Below are 20,163 nucleotides of genomic sequence, written 5' to 3'. Positions count from 1 at the left end.
TTATGAATTAGCAGTTTCTGTAGGTTGTTTGTATTTCTCAATTAAAATATTGTGATGTCTTAAGACTCTCTGAAAAGGTTTGATATGGGGAATGGAAATTAAAAGCTTCTCATATCGCAGGGATTAACAATGTATTGTCGCAAGAAAACTGTTGATTCATTCAGACTGAAAGCAGGGCCTGTATGCAAGGGAAGGGGAGATTACTCTGTATTTAAAAACTTTATTGATAATTTATAAGAAAAAGATTAGAACATATTTCAGAAATCTTTGTTTGCCACAGATAAGAACTGATATAGACATTTTCTTGTTGCCATCAAACTTTCTTCCAGTAACAGTTGTGCTTATAATGTGGACCGTAGTCCAGCCATGAAAACTTTGACTTGTCAGGGGAGAAAACAAAAAAAAAGTATCTCCCAACAGTTTTACGATGTAGTGGTGGTATCACTGGGTAGTGAAATGGAAATCAGGTCTTTGTGAGGGTAAGATAACAGAGTTCTCCCTTGGTTGGCCAGGTGAAGCACATTCTACCTGTACAATACAGCAAGTCCCCCTGGAGATTTCCTAAAACTAAATTACCAGCCACTCTATAACTGGTGCTGGATCAATATTGGAAGATTCATTTATTAAATTTGTTACTAAGTACATGTAAGAAACAATCAGAATTGGTCAGGTTTCATAACTATTACTAGATTTTGTCATTTCTTCCCTAACTTAATCAGCTTGGAAACGAAAGAATTCTGGCCAAGTCTCAAACTGAGTACAGGTGGCACCTTGTAGTCCTGATGTAGTACATGTATTGATTTAAACTGATTCTGGTAGAAGACAATGCCTATTAAAATGACTAAAATTTACCTGTGTCACTAGTCAAATCAAACTTAATTGTTACCTGTTCAATGGCAACTTATTTGTTCTTAATTGTGATTCATTGTAGTAATTCTAATCTCAGAGGGACACCTTATAATTAACTCCACAATAAACAGAACAGTCTGTCCTTGTGATCTTTGTAAAGATAAACTGATGGGAACGAGAAGTCTTTTATTTGTTGTCTAGAGATACAGCCTGTTCTTGACTTTACAAGTATGCAGTTCTGAAACCCTTTTCCTCAACCTTTTACTTACAAAAAAAAAAAAAAAAAAAAAACATGGGATGAAATCAAAATACATAGCTGTAAATAACTTTTTAGAAGGAAACTTTATCTGCATCATGATTACACTGCAAAAAATTCAATTAGCTGCAGCTGAATTGGAGTTTAATTGATAATTTCTTGAGGGTATCTGATATACTGTTGCAAGTGTTTAAATTTCCATTTTGATTGTATGTCAACATAAATTAAAATTTTTCTCTTCTATAGAATTTTTCCAGCCCTTCAGTTTGACAGTGACAAAGGCTTTTGTGTGGTCTAGCAGTACCCAATTTTATTTTAAGATTTTGAATGAACTGTATTTGTGACAATACTTTGCGATAAGAAATTAAAGACATGGGTCTGTAGAACCTATTGATTCGCCATAAATCCAGGCCTTGCTGGGTATACTACATAGGTTATAGAGATTATTGTGCCTCTCCTGTCTGTCCCCCATGCATTTACAGGATAGTTTGATGCTCTTTGTTGTAAAGAAAACTCTCGGAGTTTATGCAGTTACTTTTATGATCTGTACATGTTTGCATGATGCGGTGTTTTAAGAACATTTAATGGCGAAAAATAAAGAAAGTGGATTTCAAAAGTGACTAGGTAGCTAAGCTTTCTATTTAGAAAATATTGTCAGACATAACTCTTCTGTAGAATAACTTGTAAGAGAATTTTTTACGTAGCAAGAAATGGCAAGTTAATTGTCACAGGAATGAAGTATTCATTGGTCACAGATCAATCCCACTCCATCGATTAGATTTCCCATCATCCATTACCTAGGGCAATACATCAATGTAAGTATCAAATATTGCTGTTTTCCTGCAATCATGACCCCTTATTTTAGTGCAGGACCCCAGCTTTGTTATTCATGCCTCCCCGATCTCTTTGTATGCAGATTCAATATGTTGTTACAGTGTTCAGTGTGGAATTTTAATTTTCATACCTGTCTTTAAACATGCCATATGAGATGATACCTGAACTTTTTATGTTGCCATGAAGTTGTGGACTGAATCCCAACTATTTTCATAAAGTATTATTTTATAGATTGGTATGATGTTGGTGCCTTTGTAAATTAAAACCCCAAACAAGTGACTCATTAGTTTCTGTGTTGTTTAGTCATTTGTCCCACCTTTAAAAAATCAATTTTATTATCATTACAAATACATGAAATCAAAAATTTAGGGAATTTTAAACCTGCTCAATATTTAAAAGGCATTTCCTCTTTACAACTTTAACATAATAGCAATATGTTTTGTTACATAAGAATAATTAAACATTCATTTCAAAAGAATGAAAGAAAAATGAGTTTTATTTTTATGAGCATTCAAATTAATTTGGTTATACATATCCTGGGGATAAATACAAGTTTCTATTAAATATACTATTCTTGAACCTTTGATGTTGAACAATTAGAGTCAAAGGCTGTAGATGACCAGACAAGTGTTAAGTGTGGGGCTTGACCCTTAGGTTTCCTTAGCGCCTGAAAACCTGTTACGCATAAAAAATTAAACTGGGAAATGTGTTAGAAATACCCAGCAGAGAACAGGCTGGATGAAAGAAAAACAGTGCTCAAATTGGACCACCATACAGTCCACCTTTGTGTTGTAGACCCACTGGGCATTGTGCAAATCCAATTATACAGCCTTTATATTCCTGATACCTGCTGGGGTTTTTTTGGACCAACTCACCAAAGAACACAGATGTTACCATTCATAAGTAATGACATGAAATGGGTAGGAAGGGGTATTGTTGTAAATTTGAGAGTTTGCTGATTTTCAGTTTGCTTTTGGCAGACATTATAGACGGTATATGTTTTCTGTTAACAGCTATTGGGAACAGAACAACAGAACAATCTTTAAATGCTGATCCTCTAATCCCTTGTACTGGTAGATTTACCAGCTTTCCCTGGACAGAAATTGTTTAAATCTGTTAGAATGTATCAGGTTTAGAAGAATGTAGTTTAATAATGTGAGACTGTCAATATTTTTTTAAGTTTATCACGAGACCTATTCATCTTAAGATTAAGGGCATTGGTCAATGAACCAAGCCCAGGTACTTCTATATTTGGCTACAAATAAAGATTTTACATAGTATTCTGATAAATTGACCTGTATATTTTTCATGATTGGTATATATAGATATGGTTTTTAGGAATCCATTAATTTATACATTTTGGTAATGAACTGTATAAAAAAAAAAAGAAAAAAAATCACAATGATCAGCATAACAGATTCCAAGTTCATGTGAAAGTTGAGCTTCAAAAATTTAAGTAGAACTCAATTATCTGTGAGACCCTATATTTTACAAAAATATGTTTAAATAATATCATCATGTCAAAATGTGTGTCACAATGAATATTTCTTTGATTGAGATGTCTGATTTAGGATAGGCTGCTCATAATTACCTCATTGGGACAATTTTACAAGTGACAGTCGAAAAGAAAACTATGGACTTAATTATCCTGTTGATGGACAGTTAGTCTTTATTTGCTGATTTGAAAAGTACCTTATTTTTCTTTTTTCACCCTCGGCAGGATGTGTGAAATGTTTTGTAATAATTATGTTTGTTTATTTAAACTGACCCAAGATCTACATTGATAGCTATAGGTATAGAAAATTTGTTATTTGGAAATTGGAGATTTGCATGAGGATGGCTCATTTTTCATTCATAAATGCACTACGGACTAAGTTTTAATTTGTAACTGATCATCACTATAGTTAAAATATGCAAAGCATGGTCTGAATAACTTTCTTTAGTCCTTAAATGAATATCATTATATTCAGATGACTGTAATTCTATTACAAGAATTTATGCAAGCAACCTTTTGGTTTTTAGTGTTTCTTAAATGGCTTGTTTGATCCTTATTTCACCAGGTGTATAAGCTATGCTTACATAGAAAGTTTTTGAACATAATTGTCTTATGTATACATTTCAATTGTCAATATAAGATATCCATGTATATTGAAATAGAAATATATGTGATGTTGGTGTGTTTGCTTTCCTTTTGGTATTGGATTGGTGTATGTTGGCTCAGACTGATTGTGTTTCCTGTCGTTCACAACTACTGCTTTTAATTCAGTGGAAGAAAAAAATGCTGAGAGTGTTCGGATATGTTTGCTTTGTCCATGTCAAGTTTAGAGAGAACATTTAAATATGAGGATTTTGGCAGAATTTCCACTTGATTCAAGATTAATAAACACATTTTACACACTCTAAGAACATTATATACATGATATGCAAATTCTTTAGATCAAATCTTTCTAAGGGAACTTGATAGACTGAAGATAGCTAGGTATATATGCAGGTAGCTTTCAAATGATGTCAACCCTTAGTCAGAATTGTAGATTATAAATGAGATGCTTGAGAGAATTACAAACCAAGGTGAAAAGATAAATTGCTTTTAGGTTTGTTCAGAAAAGTACCATTTGGCAATCATGCAGGGACAGTATAAAAAATGATCAGGGTTTAGAACATGTCAAATCAATTCCAGGAGCCATTCTCATTGTTGTCAAGGAGGCAGCCAGAGTAAAAGAAATGTTTCTGTAATGTGCCTTTGGCTTCTGGAATGCATTCTTAAACATCAGTGACATTCTGATGAAGGCTCTAGGCATGTTCTGAAGGAAACTTCATATTTTGAGACATGTTTAATCTTTTTGTGTCAAATTTGTTAGATGGGAATTTTGATTGTTTTTGAATACCATTGACTGTAGTACAGTCACTCATTAATTCATGCAATGCCTTTGTTTTCAAACGCATCTTTGAAGTTAAAGTAACACACATGGAGACATACCACTTCTCTGACTGCGAAGTGCTTCAGATATTTCAGGTGGTAAGGCCAGGTTTGGGGGTTATAAGCCAGACTTGTTTTTTTGGGTAAAAAATTAATGGCCTTGTGGAATACATAAAACATCTGTGCAGTTTATAAGATCCAAACAAAAGCTCAAGTGTGGCTGTTTTCTTATAACTAAATCCAAATGACAGATATATCTGATTTGTTGTGGTAGGTATGCCTGTATGAAGATTGAAGCTTGGAATAGAACAACTCTCCAGATATCCTTAGTTTACTATATTTGTCAGCTTTCCTATAGGTGACAGACAACAGAGATGGATCGTTATAGTTTTGGTCCAAAATATATATCTCCAAATTATTTTGTTCTCGAAAAGCCTATAAAATATTTACTTTTTATACACACTGTCATTCAGTTTTTGGAGGATTTTACTGTATTACTTATGCAAATATAGTTTAAAGTTGTAATGACTCTCAGCTCTTATTTTGGTGAATTAAATCCTAGTAAAGACAATGCCTGCATGCACTACGTGACAGTATGCTTTTGAAAAGAGCTATGCATTTTCAATCACAAAGAGAAAAAAAAGGGGGTGTTGGCATTTTATCTTTCCAGATAATGAATGAGAGTTTATTGGTTGTGAACTTGAAGTATTGATAGTTTTTGAGCAAGTAACAATAGAATGACTAGGTTGAACTTAAAAATACCACATAAAGTGAAAGGAAAACCTTGAATAAACACTTACAAAAGCAGACCTTTATAATATACTTAAAACTTTATAATTGGCATTTTTTAATCATTTTTAGTGCTGGTCTTTGGAATTAGTTTTTAGGGGGAGGGGGAGTTGTCAACTTTAACATTTTAAGCTTTGATTTTATCTATAAACTGAGATGACAATGGAGTCCGTGACTGTAGTCACTGGTTGGTCACCTTTCATTACATCCTTTGTGTCAAAATCAAGTTACTCTAGGGAACCTGCCAGACTAAGGTGGGGGTAAAGCTCTATTGTTCCAGACACCACATACTGGTACCAAGACAGCAAAACCTGTGATGAAACCTGAGAATAAAACCAATTACCTGTACAAAGTCATTCCACATCAAGCTTGTCAGCTCACATGGTTTTTGCAGAAGTTTATTCCTTAGTTTCATTTATTTGCAATGGTGTTGGAAAATCTTTTGTATTTTAATGCATGTGGTAGGATTTTTTCCCCCCAATTTTTTAATAGTCGGAATAGCTGTCTGTACAATAAAGCTCTTGATGGTTTGCAGTATGCAAAGAAAATATTAGTGATCATATATAAGTTCCAGCACTGACTCGTACAACAGGAAGGTGAGCAGAGACAGGCACATTGGAATTTTTACAGCCATTATCCAAATTGGCCAACCACTTCTTAAGCTGAAAACCGAGTTATTATTGAGGACTGGAGAGCTCATATTTTAAGGAAAGTTGATGTTTTTATACATGGGTGAAACTTGTAATAAAGTATATAGAGTCCTGATTCATAGCTATAAATCAATTTCTTGTCTTCCTGACTTTAAACTTTGGGTCCTTTCTACCTAAATGTTCCTATACATCCTAGATATGGGGACTGAAGTAATGTTAAAATAAATAAAATTTGAAGGATAATTTAGCTTGACATATCAATAAGAGTCTGTATACAGTGGATTTATAAGGCTTTTATTTCTTCATTATGCGGGATTCTTAGCTACGAGGTTTTAATTGGTCTCATGGCATTGGTCTTTCAGAGACTTAATCTCGTCACACTGAGAGAGATTATATGTCTGTTCTCCTTGTTTTGGCTCTGAGCAGTGCAAAAATGAAGAGTCATTCAGAAATAGGTTCTCTCCAAGTCCAGCTCAAAGTCCCGCTTTGTGAGGGGATAATACAGCAACTCTGACTAAACAGTAAGGTGACTTTGCTGGTGCTGGATTAGGTTGACCTTTGTTAATGGAATTAATAAAACATTTTTTCTTGCTTAATCCCTTTTCCACCTAGCTTATTCTGTAATAGGATAGGAAAAGTTGTGAGAAAGTTGCGCAATTATACTATAAAAAAACCCAGATCTAATTCCATGTCAAGAGCACTCTCCAAAAATTGCTCTTCCATAACGCAAAGATATTTCTTCGGTATCGACATGTCTTTAATAAAAGAAAATATTTTGTGGTGACACTGATATGATTTTTTCCTATCAAAACAATAGTTACAATAAGATTTGAACCTTTCTTTTTCCGTAAGGTGTCTGGTTGTTTTACCAACTTCTAACAACTCTGCATGCCCAAGGGCTGTATTAAACTTCAAATAAAATATGCAGATTGCTTTGTAAAGTGCATCTACTGCCTGTATACTTGAATGATATGATACTGGGGAAAAAAAGTTGCCCACAATTACACATAATTACAGGGAAATAGTGCCAAGACATGCATAACACAGGAATTAAATTTAGGTGATGTTTCAACTTTGTCCACAAAATACAAACATTATTCTGCTGGAGGCTGGTACATGATGTACATGTATACTATATTTTTTTCAGACACAGATGTGTATCCCTTTTGACAAGAAATTTAAACGGTATTATCTTGCCATCTAAAGTGTATTATTTAGAAACTTGATCTGAATGTGCTGTGTATTGATCTAGGAATATCTTCACGCACACAAGATTTATTTTCAATATTTTTTTTTTTAGCCAAAACAATCTTGACAACATTTGAATTCCTGATATGGCAAACGAATATATGCATATATTTAATGTATTAAGATTAATCAACCAGAACTATTAGTAGCAGAGAAACATATATTATACATCACTCAATTTTTCTTTCATTTGCAAGAGGAAATACATGTATTTACTCTATATGTGAATTAAGTAAGAGGTTGTGTAAAATGGAAATTGATTAAATAATTTTTCAATGAAATGTAGTGTTCATGCTAAGGTTTTTGTAATGGAAGATGGATGAGTTATCATGGACACAATCAAATTTTCACCTGTTACATAGCTTTACACATCTACGTAATGTCAATCATTTTATTTTTACTTCTTCATATGTATTTTTTTTTTTTTTATGAGCTGTCTTGCATTTTAAACATTTCCCAGTTTTTTGATCTTGTAATCTGTGGACACAATCTATACTCTATCAAGTTAAAATATCAGCAATAAAAATAAATTACATGACTTACAAAATTTTTCTGATTGAGTTTGTCAAAAAAAAAAGAAGATTGATACTGCTTAAGAAAGTTTGTATTTCTTTTTCTTGAAATACATACTTTCTTGATTATCCTGATTATATCTGTCACATTTAGGCCAGAAATGGAGAGTGTGTTACTGTGTTTACATGACGGGATAATAAAAGTACGGCAGTGATCTAACTGTTAACTGTCATATTACAACTCATAAAATGATCAACTGTCTCCTAATTGCAGTTTAGCCTAAATGTTTATCTCCCTTTATGAGAAGGAGTAGATAATTATCTCCCTTGGTGTACATGAGCAGTAGATAAGATGGACATTATTCTGTGTGTTTTGTGTGACTGAGATTTTTGGAGAGGACGGAATGTTGATAAAACAACAAGATTAACGCTGTGAAGTGTCCCCAGATAACCAAGACAGCAGTCTGAAACTGGGGGGTTGAAAACTTATCAATTTGGCCTGTTTTGACAAGTGCTATTTTCAGAACCTTTTATGTTTGACTTTGGCAATCATTAGATGCATTAAGATTGGTGACAGAAGCAAAACTGTAAGAATTAATTTGCTCTTAGGCATATGGTGTGAAATTTCACTATCCTGCCTTTTGAATAAAGAGGTGTCATAATATCTAGAAGAAGATTAGAATTTTCAAATAAGAAAGAATTCAGCACCTTGTTGAGTAGAATCAACTGGCAGAATGTATAGAAATTTACACAGATTGATTATATAACAAAAAGTTAATTTTGGCAAGTATTAAAATCCTATTTTTTACATGGATTAATTATCGGCCAGTCCCTGGACTTGCATGGCAGGTATAGAGGGGGTCCCGGTATATGATTAGGCCACAGGGAATGGCAAAAATCAATACATGTACATAAATTCATTCCTGTTTATTATATATGAATTATAAAATCAAATTATGAAACAATTGTTTAATTCTGAAGATGCATGTTTTTCTAAACAGTGGTCAAAATTAAATAAAAGTGCAGATATTAAAAAAAAATAGTATTATTTGATAAATATTTGATGTTGATACAATGTTTTGAATATGTGCACTCTAAGCATATTGAATCAAAATGATTAAAACCTGAACATGTTACAAAATAATGAGAGAGGTTTTTAATCTGTTTTTGTGTCTTTATTGTTTTTGTTTAAAAAAAAAGTGTTAAATTCCTGGTTGTAAACTGACTATAATACCCATTGATACTGGGAACATTCAGATTTATAAAAAGGTATTGTTTAAAAGATGCAGCATTCACATATTTAATTGATTAGCTGGACATTTAATAACATTCTATATATGATTTTTTGTCACTCTTTTTAGAGGTAAACTGGATGAAAAATCGATTCTTTTTATATTTTAAAGGTGGTGATTACAATCAACGACATCAACGATACCCCTCCCCAGTTTACCAACACCTCATTTGTAAAGAGTGTGGGAGAGGACCTACCGGTCGGGTCAGAGATCCTGCGGATCACAGTGACTGACCCGGATACTACTACTGGGACACAGAGTCTTAAGATTGTCAATGGAAGCCATGGAAACTATGCCCTGAATAGTCAGACAGGTAAAAAACTTCAGGTGTTACCTCAATCATTGATTCATTCCCAAGAAAAGTATTCAGCAAAAAATACTTTTGTATTATATATATGACTTTTCCATTATAGGAGCATTGACTGTCGCAAAAAGACTAGACCGAGAAGTTCGTTCAACAGACAGACTGACCATCGAATCTTCTGATGGCACCAACACAGCTGTAGCCACAGTGAAAATTCTCATCACTGACACTAATGATAATGCCCCAGTCTTCACCGATGTCTTCTACTCATTTGACATTCCCGAGGATACCCCCATTGAAACCACCGTGGCTTTGGTTGAGGGGGTGGATGCAGATGAAGGACTGAATGGAGAGGTTGTGTACAGTCTGGTCTCCACTTGGGGTCAATCCATCTTCCACCTGGATCCACAAATGGGAACAATCAAACTCATCAAGAAAGTGGATTTTGAACAGGTATGTTGTTTGATTTTGTACTACAGATTAAGTCTTGACTTTTAGCTCCCTATAATATTCTTATTTTTTTTAGAGGGTGGGTAATAATTTCTTATATTTACTGCACAGATACAAGTTCTCATTGTGTAAAAAAGGCACAAATTGAACTGACATATGGATGTATAAATTTATGAGATTGTACATACATTTGTCTTAGTGAAATGTTCCTAGTGAATAACCTTAACATCCAGAGAAGATTATTTGTTAAGTTGCATTTTGCCAAGGTCAATGGTATGCAAATTGTTTGAAGGACAAATTATCAAAGGGATGGCTGCTGGTATTTTACTGGGATGAGGAAATCTTTAGCCATTAAAACTGCCCATTAAAACCATTGAGCTGTGTGGCATAGTGTTGATGATAAGGTATTATAAAAAAAGTTGTAAAACGTTCACAGTGAATTCATTTTTGTCAAGGTATTGTGAAAAGAATTTAAGAAAGATCAGGCATTCATCCCTAGTAATTAGGAAAAAACGTTATTTTCCATTAAAAAATCTCTGTGGGCTTTGCTGCTAGAACTATTACATATTATCTATCATGCTGTTTAACATGATCTGGTGTGATTACAATGGATAAGACACGTAGTGTTTTCCTTTGTTGTGCCAAACTTTTCCGTGAAAAAAAGCAGAAACGTATAATGCACTTTGCTACAGCAGTTTTCAGTACACAGAGAAGTGTCTGACTGAGAAAACAAACCAAGAACTGGCGTGTTAACACATTTTCTGTCTCCTGTCTCAGCTTTTATAGTGGCAGGTGCCCCTAGAGTCAGCAGGCCTGTAATGTCGTTGTAGATACATGCTTTTCATTCTTTTTTACAATTGATTAACGCTCTCTCTATCAGCAGGTGGTCATCTGGTGCAATTTAGCATGAGTAAATATTCTTTAAAATTCTTTAGCCTCAATGTCACAGTAAGATAGTCGGAAGTAGGCAAATTTAAAAAGACGACCATTAATAATTTGATTTTCAAACATAAACAGCATTTAGACTCAGTACAAGATCAGCATGATAAATGTCATAGCTCAGTGGACTGTATCAAGTTATGTTCTCTTTTCTTAGTGCTAAATATTCATGAAAGCCTTTTTTCAAAGGCTTACCGAAAATTAATATTTCAGCATTTATCATCTCATTTTCTATCAGTGTTGAACAATTGCTGACATATTTTTTAAAGTGCCATATAAATCAGTCTATTATTTCTTTTATATTAGGATTAGAAAGTTTTTGGCCCAACTTTTTAAAATTTTTGAATACCTGTATATGAAGTTTACTTTTCTACGATGGTTAATGAAAAACTTTCAAACAGCGAGTATTGGATTAGCTGACAAGCATGAATAATTAACTGACATTTTATTATCAGCTATATGATGTAATATAAAATGTACTTCTAGCAGTGTATGTGACTATGGCCCTTTCTTAATTATATCTTTACAATGATGTCAAATTTACTAGTATGCCTAATTAAAATTACTATACTCATGGATCTGTCCTAAAAAGTGTGAACTTTAAAAAATTAAAAATAAGAACTAAAAAGAAATTAAAAAATGAAATTAAGTTTGATTAGGGTTTCAGTAAATTTTCAATTGTAAATCATTTTGAATTTGAAAATCTTGAAAAGTTTAATTTGTATAAGAGTTGAGGAATCCTTGATGATTATGTTTGAGTTGATGTACCTGATATATTGTTATTGTATATATGTTATTGTATTGTATATATATTATTGTATTGTTATTGTATATATGTTATTGTTTTGTAGAATCATCTGTATACTCTGACAGTCCTGGCTTCTGACAAGGGCAGTCCCAGTCAATCTACCTCAGTGCTAGTGTACCTAAACATCAAAGATGTTAATGATAATGAACCACAGTTCAACCACCAGGCCTACAATGGGGAGGTATTGGAAAACGCTGCCATTGGTACCAGTGTGCTCACAGTACAAGCCACGGACATAGACTCAGGTTAGTCCCTAGTGTAACACAGTCTACTGATCTAACTGACTAATGTTGATAAACATAGACTCGGGTTAGTTCCTAGTGTGACATAGTTTATTGACAGTACTTCAGGGTTTCAGACATAAAGTTCTGTGGACAAACTAGACACTTTGAATAATCCAAGGATCTTTAGGAAATAAGGTAGCTTGCATAGAGGTAGAATTTGATGTCTAATTCTAATAAGTTATGAATCTGTGTATAGTGAAGTTGTGTAAAGACATTTTTTCTCAGTCAGTACTACAAAAAGTGAATTACAGTCAAGCCTCATTATCTCTAACCCGATGTGACCCAGAAAATACTTCGAGATATCTGAGGGTTTGAGATATCCAGGGTAAAATACTTGAGGAATATGCGATTGGGACTTCAAAATCACTTCAACATATCCATGGTATTCAAGATATCAGTGTTCGAGATACCGAATTTCAACTGTACGTTTTAACCAGATATAGCATAGAACTTGACTTTTAAACAGAGCTTTTGTAAAGAAAAATATATATATTTGAAAATTTCTTTGAAGGACTTTAATATTATGTTGTTGAGGTTATGAGGCCTATTAGAGAAATTTTTATTAATTGTCACAGTCATTGTTATTTTAAGTTGAGTAGCATGTATTTACACCAGCAAAGGTCTTGAAAATGAGAGTCATACATATTTTACATATTAATATATATATTATTAATTAAATGAAAGCAAAAAATGATTTGTTATTTAACACATGAAACTGTTCACAAAGGCTTTGTAGGAAATGCTATGCAGTAAAATTTAAGAGATAAAGTCTGGTAGTGTTCGAAAAAATGTCTTTAGTCATTACTAACAAAAAAAGGAAGAAGAAAGCAATGAATCAGGTTGATAAATAGTGACAGTGCCTCAGATTGCTTAAGTGATCAAATGGCTCGTGCTGTCCCAACTATACTCCCTGTCGGTGTTTTTTTTTTGTGTAGGACCAGCGTCAGAGGTTTTACCTGCATTCCGAGGAACAAAAGAAAATGCACCTAAGTTCATAAAGTTTCGAGATAAATGGTTTTGTTTTTCTGAAATGTTCTCTTTTATGATCTAACACCATTTTTAAGAATTGTTACCAAACACACTTAAAAAACAAAGAAACACTAAAGTGAAACCTGTGGAAGGTGTTGAGTTTCCCCAAAGATCTTCGGAGATAATCATACACATTCTCATTGAAACTCGGCATGATGGATGACGATGCAATGCAAACTAAATAGTTTCTACAGACTGGGTATATGCCTCAAAAACCTGAATAATATGCAGTGTTAATCATGCATTATAAAATGCCTTTGTTGTGTTTTGAAATGATCCCTCTATTCACTAAAACTCGATAAATGAATTTAAATGTAATGAAAAGAAAGACCCAAGACTTTGTGCACAGCTTTGAAAACATAACAACAATGGCTGGCGAGAGATTTGAATACCAGTGTGAAAACGGGGTCTAATGCTGGCTTTCCTAAAGGTGTTCTTTTTTGGCATTAAACGTGATGTGCCAATGACAGGGACGGGGTATAATTTATCAATTATTTGGAGGTAATGGGTGGTGTTGGCAGGAGAACCATGTCAACTATAAGAAACAGATCTTCTGTGTGAAGGAACAAATGGAGCTGACATCCAGAAAACAAGAAACAGTAGCACCATCTATACACTTACATACATACTATTAACTCTAGGGGGGATTTTAATGGGACAGAAAAAAATAAAATAAATGTACCATGAATCAAGCTTTAAGATGCACACAATTAACTTGCATTGTTCAGGATCTATTCCTATGAAGTTTGATTTTTTTTGGTTGTCTGTATAGAATGTAAATCTTGCATAACAAGCCTACACATCAATCTCGGGGAGCTTGGTTCTGTATAGACAGCCTATTTGTAGGTAAACATTTACAGGAGAAAACATAACACTTGTAACTGCTGTTTCACACTTTTTAGCAGCAGTTAATTCACAACATATTAGTATACTGAAGCACTGCTAATCAGATTAGTTCTTGTTGTTATTGTGGGAGCCTTCAAGTTTACTTTATTTTGAGTAAGATCCAAATCAAATTTACACTCTCATTTATTAAATTGAACATATGTTTTATCAGATATATATATTAACATGGCTGATAATGCTGAGTTTATTTATTTACAAGAAAAATAACTTTTCTACATATGTATTTATTTATTCAAAGGAAATTTAACTCTTGTAGGAATCAATAGTAAGCTTGAATACACCCTGCTGGAGGGAAATTCATCCTCGGACTTCAGCATTGGGACAGAAAATGGAACTATATACACCATCCAAAATCTGGACAGAGAGACCCAATCACAGTACACTCTCATTGTCATAGCAACTGATCAGGCTGAGCCACCAAGTTCAAGGAAGAGTACAACAGCTGAGGTCAGTTTTCACAAAAAACCAAAATATTAAAACAGACAGGCAAAACATAAAATGGGAAAATTGAATAAACGGGCTAAAATATCTCCTACCATATTGATCTTGGTCAGGTTTAGTAAAAAATTCTATAGTCTTGTAACTCAAACAAAAAACAACTTGCTGTACGTGTATTGTACAGGAACTTAAACTCTGTTTCTGATATTCTTAGTAAAACTCTTGATTGTGTTTCAGGTGATTATCGCTGTGAGAGATATCAATGATAATGCTCCAGAGTTTGTGACACCACCCCAGATCTGGGTGAAGGAGAATGCCACCCTGGGGTCTGTTGTTTACACTGTGAGGGCAGTGGATATTGATGAAGGGGTGAATGCTAATGTGATGTACAGTCTGGTGTCCCACCCAGTCTTCCAAATCTCTCCCTCTACTGGGGAAATAACTTTACAGAGCCCACTAAATAGGGAACTCATCCAAAACTACACCCTCCAGGTGACCGCCACTGATCAGGGAACAGAATCACAGTCCACCACCCAAAAACTTCAAATCTTGGTTGAGGATGTAAATGACAACCCTCCAGTGTTTTTTCCTTCATCTTACAGACATGATATCCAAGAGGATGTTCAGATCGGTACCACTTTGCTTCGAGTGACTGCAACAGATGCTGATACTGGTTTGAATGGTGTGGTCAGATTCTTTATCATAAGGGGAGACAACAATGCAGACTTCAGTATGGACCCCAGTAATGGTGTTCTTAGAGTACAGAAAAATCTGGACTATGAGAGAGTGAACAGATATACTCTGACAGTTCAGGCCGAGGATATGGGTGTGAATCCCCGTTACTCTGTAGCCACTGTCACTATTGATATAAATGATGTGAATGACTTCCAGCCAGTGTTCCAGAATTCTCCATTTTATGCCCTTGTGAGGGAGAATATGGCTGATTCTCCTCCCGTCCCTGTGATTACAGTGTCTGCACTGGACTTGGACTCCTCTCCTAACAGTCAGCTGACTTATGCACTACGGGAGGGAGATAAGGGTGTGACCTCAATCTTCCAGATCAATTCAACATCAGGGGTGGTAACTTGTAGCCAGACTCTGGACCGAGAGCAGGTGCCCCAGTACAAAATCTTAGTGGTGGCCATTGATTCTGGTAAGTATACCTTGTCCATTTAGTTCATTTTCATTTCTACCTTGTGTCTTTAAAACTACCAGTACATTTATTGTTTAATAGTGAAGAGAACCAGTAAAATTAGTATTTTCATGAGTTCCAAGCATGTATTGTAGCAATTATACTCATGACACTTGCCATATTCAATTTCATTTCCCATGTTTATTCAACTGTTACACCTACAAGAACAAACAATTGTACTTCTTTATTTTATCAAGGCTAGTGTGTGATTAGTGTCTTCCAGAATGTCACATCATTTTGAAGTTTGAATTGCAGGTGTCCAGATTCCCAGAGTTAAGGTTCTTTGGTCCCCCTTTCACATAAATTCATAGCTTTAGAGGCAGAAAAAAATGTTGAATGAAATTAACACAATTATGTAATTAGAATGTTACAGACAAATTGAACTTAACAATACAAACATATTTTGAAACAGGTTTTAAAAAAAAGAAGATTTTTAACGGTAAACTTCACGATAATTGATGGCATAATAGTAACGCATTTTAATTGGTCAAATTCTTGTAATTAGTAAGCCATGGTGCAGGTTTAAATTCTGGAAGTTCTGTATAATTTTTTTTAATAATATATACGTCATTAGGGTGAAGTCTTCACTGAACGTGCAGGTATAATTGATATAGAAATTATTTTAAAATTCTTGTAGTTGTGATATAAATCTCACGTGTTGTCATTATAAAATTAGAGAATAATTTAGTCATCTGTATGCAAATAATCATTGTCACTTCAAACGATAAGGCCTACAATATCCATTCAACGGGAACATAATTTAGAATTAAATAAATGCAGATTAAGATGTTTTTTTTATGGAGATATATCAATTTAGGTGTAGAAAATGTTTGTTTTGGGCAGACAGTGGTGTTTTGTGTGGTACACTGATCATAGCCTTAGGGGCGATAGGAAGAGATAACACAGAATAAGAATAGGTTTGATAAAGCACTGAATCAATTTAAAAAAATTCTTCTTTGACCCCCAGGCTGGGAGTATGTTATATATTTTGTCCTGGTCTGATTTAATAAACAGATAAGCCAAACACCAAATTGGTTGTTGCTGAAATTTATAAGAAATCCAGATTGATTTTACTGTTATTTTGGGTGAAAAGAATGCCTGGTGTATACCAGTTTTCTTTAACAAAAGAATCGTGTGGAGATTTTTATCTTCCATGCTGAAGTTTTTCCACGTAACTGTGTCAACTGAATGGTGACAGAAGTGTGGATTTGATGTATACTGTTCTAACACACCCTGATTATACTTCACTGTAAATTAAGTGTACCTGATGTAAGCCCCGTCCACCTGACTCTCGGAACAGGTGAGATGTAAAGAGTCAGTCCCCACACCTGATGACATCCTCGTTTGGTGATCTGTGGGTCATTCATCATTTCTCATGACAAATGACCATCAGGAGAAATTGATGATTTATCGTCAAGTGATTAGGTTGGTGTTTGTTGGCCATCAGATTTAGCATGACTTGCTGGGGTGGTATGTACGGATTGTAAGCTTTATCCATCAGCACCCTGATTCAGTCGTCAACTCATCAGTCTTCCTTGACAACTTGATTGAAATTCCCTTCAGTGAAGGGCACAAGGAGTCAACTTTTCTATTAAGAAGCTGCATTCTGTATGATAAAGGGTGCACTATGTATTTCCAAGTTATGAGAAATGAATTAAATTACTCATATCTTTGCAACTACTGGGGAATATTTTATGAGTATTATTGAGCATTGATGTTTTTATTCCTCCCCAAAAAAAGTTTCTTGAACTGCTCTTTACCTATAGAGAGATGAATTCTGATTACCTTTTAATAAAATTGTATAAGGGGATGTCTATAACCTGGCATTTTTCTTTGATAAGGCTTGTACATGGGTACATTTATCTCAAATTCATAAAGGTATTTGTCCAAATATTTTTTCAACTGTTTGTTTAAAAGGGAGGTTTACTGTCGCAATCGTAGAACCATTCACACTGGTACAAGAGATGATTCACAGAGAGGGGAGATAAAAAAAACAACCGTGATTTCTCTCCCACTCTGACAACAGATATATTTCTAGATCTCCCGATACACAAAGTAGGTGCCATTCAACATTGTGTAAAAGAGATTAGCCGATTGTCATTGTTAAAACTTCAACTATGGTAACTGTTTAGTACATTAAGAGATAATACTACCTTTTCATTTTAAACATAAGGGAGAAATTGGAATCCCTGTCTCTTGGCTTCAATGTCTTTCTTCGCTTTGTTTCTGAGGTTCTCTCTTTCCCTCATTTGGTTCATGGAGACGGCACTTGATACCTGGCCTTCACAAATAGGGCTGCTCAGGTTGGCATTTGATCTTTGGGGTGAATACAGCTCAACTGATGTGAATCAGATATAAGATAATGTGGTTATGTTCATAATGTATTCTCCACAGAAATGACAGAAAAAAAAGCACAAAAATATGACTTCTTATCATGCCATTTATTCTTGTGTGCTGTTTGTCCATGATGTGCCTATCCACTTTGTTTGACAAAAGGCCATCTTCACCATTTTAAAGATGAAATAATCAGTACTCATGTATTAGATTTATTATACTTTTATTGGGTTAATGATGTGTCAAGTGTACAAAATGTTTATTCCTTTCATAATTCATATAATATATGATCACAAACTTATGATTGGTAAAGATTTGCAATTGAAGTGGTCAATAAAATACTATTTAAAAAAAATACAAAAATGTTCAGCATTTGTTAGGAAAGTATTCAGTTCTCAGTAAGAGAATTAAAAAAAAATTTTTTTGGTTTCTTAAAGATGTGTGAAGAAGAAAGAGTTCTAAAAGTATTGTTCATAAATGTATAAAATACTTCTGTTTTGCAGGAATGAATCGTTTGACAGGAACAGGGACGATACATGTAGAGGTAGAGGATGTGAATGACAATACACCACTGTTTGACAGGAGCTCTGCTTATGTAGGTCACGTCCAGGAGAACCAGGACAGTCCGGTGGACATACTGACCGTCACTGCCACAGATGATGACAGTGGGGCCAATGCTCAGATCAGGTAAACACACATACTAGTGAGTCATAAAATGATCTAAAACATTCACAATGGGTAAAATTCGGTGGTTTGAATCTTCACGACCACTGATTACTTAGAGTTAGTGCTCTCTTTGTCCAACTAAATGTATCTCCTGTGAATGACCTTAGTACTAGCTGACTTAAGGTACACCAGTACCTACAAAAGTATTGGGAAGCACTATCATTGGTTGGCTAAATTCACTTGTATTTTTCAATGAATGAGGAACATAAAATTCCTCACAAAGCATTGATTGAAACAATGTAACCAAAGTTCATAAAGTCCAAGGAAAGGAATCATTTAGAGGCCTTACGTCAACCTCGAACCAATAAGAGTCATTTCTCTGTCAAGACATGCCATAGGAATTTATTTACAAGACAAAAAATTATAAAAACATGCTTATTTATTAATATATGTTTGATTATGACAGCCAGCTTTTTAAGGGAACAACAACCTTAATGTAGTTTCCATTTTGTACAGTGCAAACATAAAATGTGGGAGAGTTTATTGAATGACTTGGCAGAAAGAAATAGAATGATGTTCAATAGTATGCAATCAAATTGCATTTAATATACTTTATTTACAAAGGCATTGAATGCAATTGCAAGCAAATACTGCAGGCAGTTTTATATAAGACCTGGATTAATGTTTGATTGAACTGCTAGGAGAGTTTTAAGTACTAAAACAAAGAAGTTCCCTTGCCTGGTTTCTGAGAGACCTTGATTGGGGGACCACTGCGTCTTGTTGTGGAGTGGATGTCGTGTTAAGACGTGTGAAGTGGGTGGGAATGGGAAGCCCTCTGCCCTTGTCTTCACCATCAGGGCCATGTTTGGAGAACTTAACATCCACTCTTTTTACCACTTCTTTACCACAACAGAATGTTCATCTTTCTCCAGTTCTATAGTAGACATAGCATTTACTATCATGAAATTTCAATCAATACTTTGATTTTTTTTAAAAATGTTTGTTTAACTCTATAGAAAATTTTTTGCAATGAATTCAGACAATTATAATTGATTATTTTTTTTTGGTAATTTTATAAAATGACATTAAGTATTTTGAGTAAATCAATTTTCTGATGAACAGATATGAAACAAAATGAAAAATTATGTATATTCATGATTAGAAAACTTTTAGAAGATGTATTATGACTTTAAGAGGTTGACCTCTACAGAACTGTCCTTAAGTTATATGAGCCTGAGTATATATTTGACAGTTCTTCAATTTGATCTGTCACATGAAGGAATCATCACTTTGTACATTTTGTGGGCTATGTACACAATCATGATTTAGCATTCTGATCATATGAATAGAAATTGACTAGTAGAGACCTAATTGATTTTATTGAACCGAAAATGTAAGAGCAAGATAAATTTCATTTAATGCATCTGAATTGTTTGTTTGCAAGTTTACGTGAAGGTGCTTATTAT

At 34.2% G+C, this 20,163-nt stretch overlaps 1 protein-coding gene across 1 annotated transcript in view; it reads left to right on the top strand.

The window, feature by feature from the left end:
• LOC133173026 (protocadherin Fat 4-like) overlaps positions 1–20,163 on the top strand; it is a 39,072-nt gene that overhangs the window by 6,574 nt on the left and 12,335 nt on the right. Inside the window, exons 2-7 of the mRNA XM_061307905.1 lie at positions 9,459–9,660; positions 9,761–10,104; positions 11,892–12,093; positions 14,324–14,514; positions 14,743–15,658; positions 18,535–18,718. Of these exons, the coding sequence (XP_061163889.1) occupies positions 9,459–9,660; positions 9,761–10,104; positions 11,892–12,093; positions 14,324–14,514; positions 14,743–15,658; positions 18,535–18,718 (2,039 nt within the window). The remainder of the gene's footprint in view (positions 1–9,458; positions 9,661–9,760; positions 10,105–11,891; positions 12,094–14,323; positions 14,515–14,742; positions 15,659–18,534; positions 18,719–20,163) is intronic.

Source organism: Saccostrea echinata, unplaced genomic scaffold, assembly GCF_033153115.1.
Source record: "Saccostrea echinata isolate AGI-Se365-2 ecotype Australia unplaced genomic scaffold, CSIRO_AGI_Sech_v1 ptg000056l, whole genome shotgun sequence".
Lineage (NCBI taxonomy): Eukaryota > Metazoa > Mollusca > Bivalvia > Ostreida > Ostreidae > Saccostrea > Saccostrea echinata.
The sequence above is the reverse complement of the archived record's forward strand: the minus strand, read 5'-3'. Positions and strand labels throughout refer to the sequence as shown.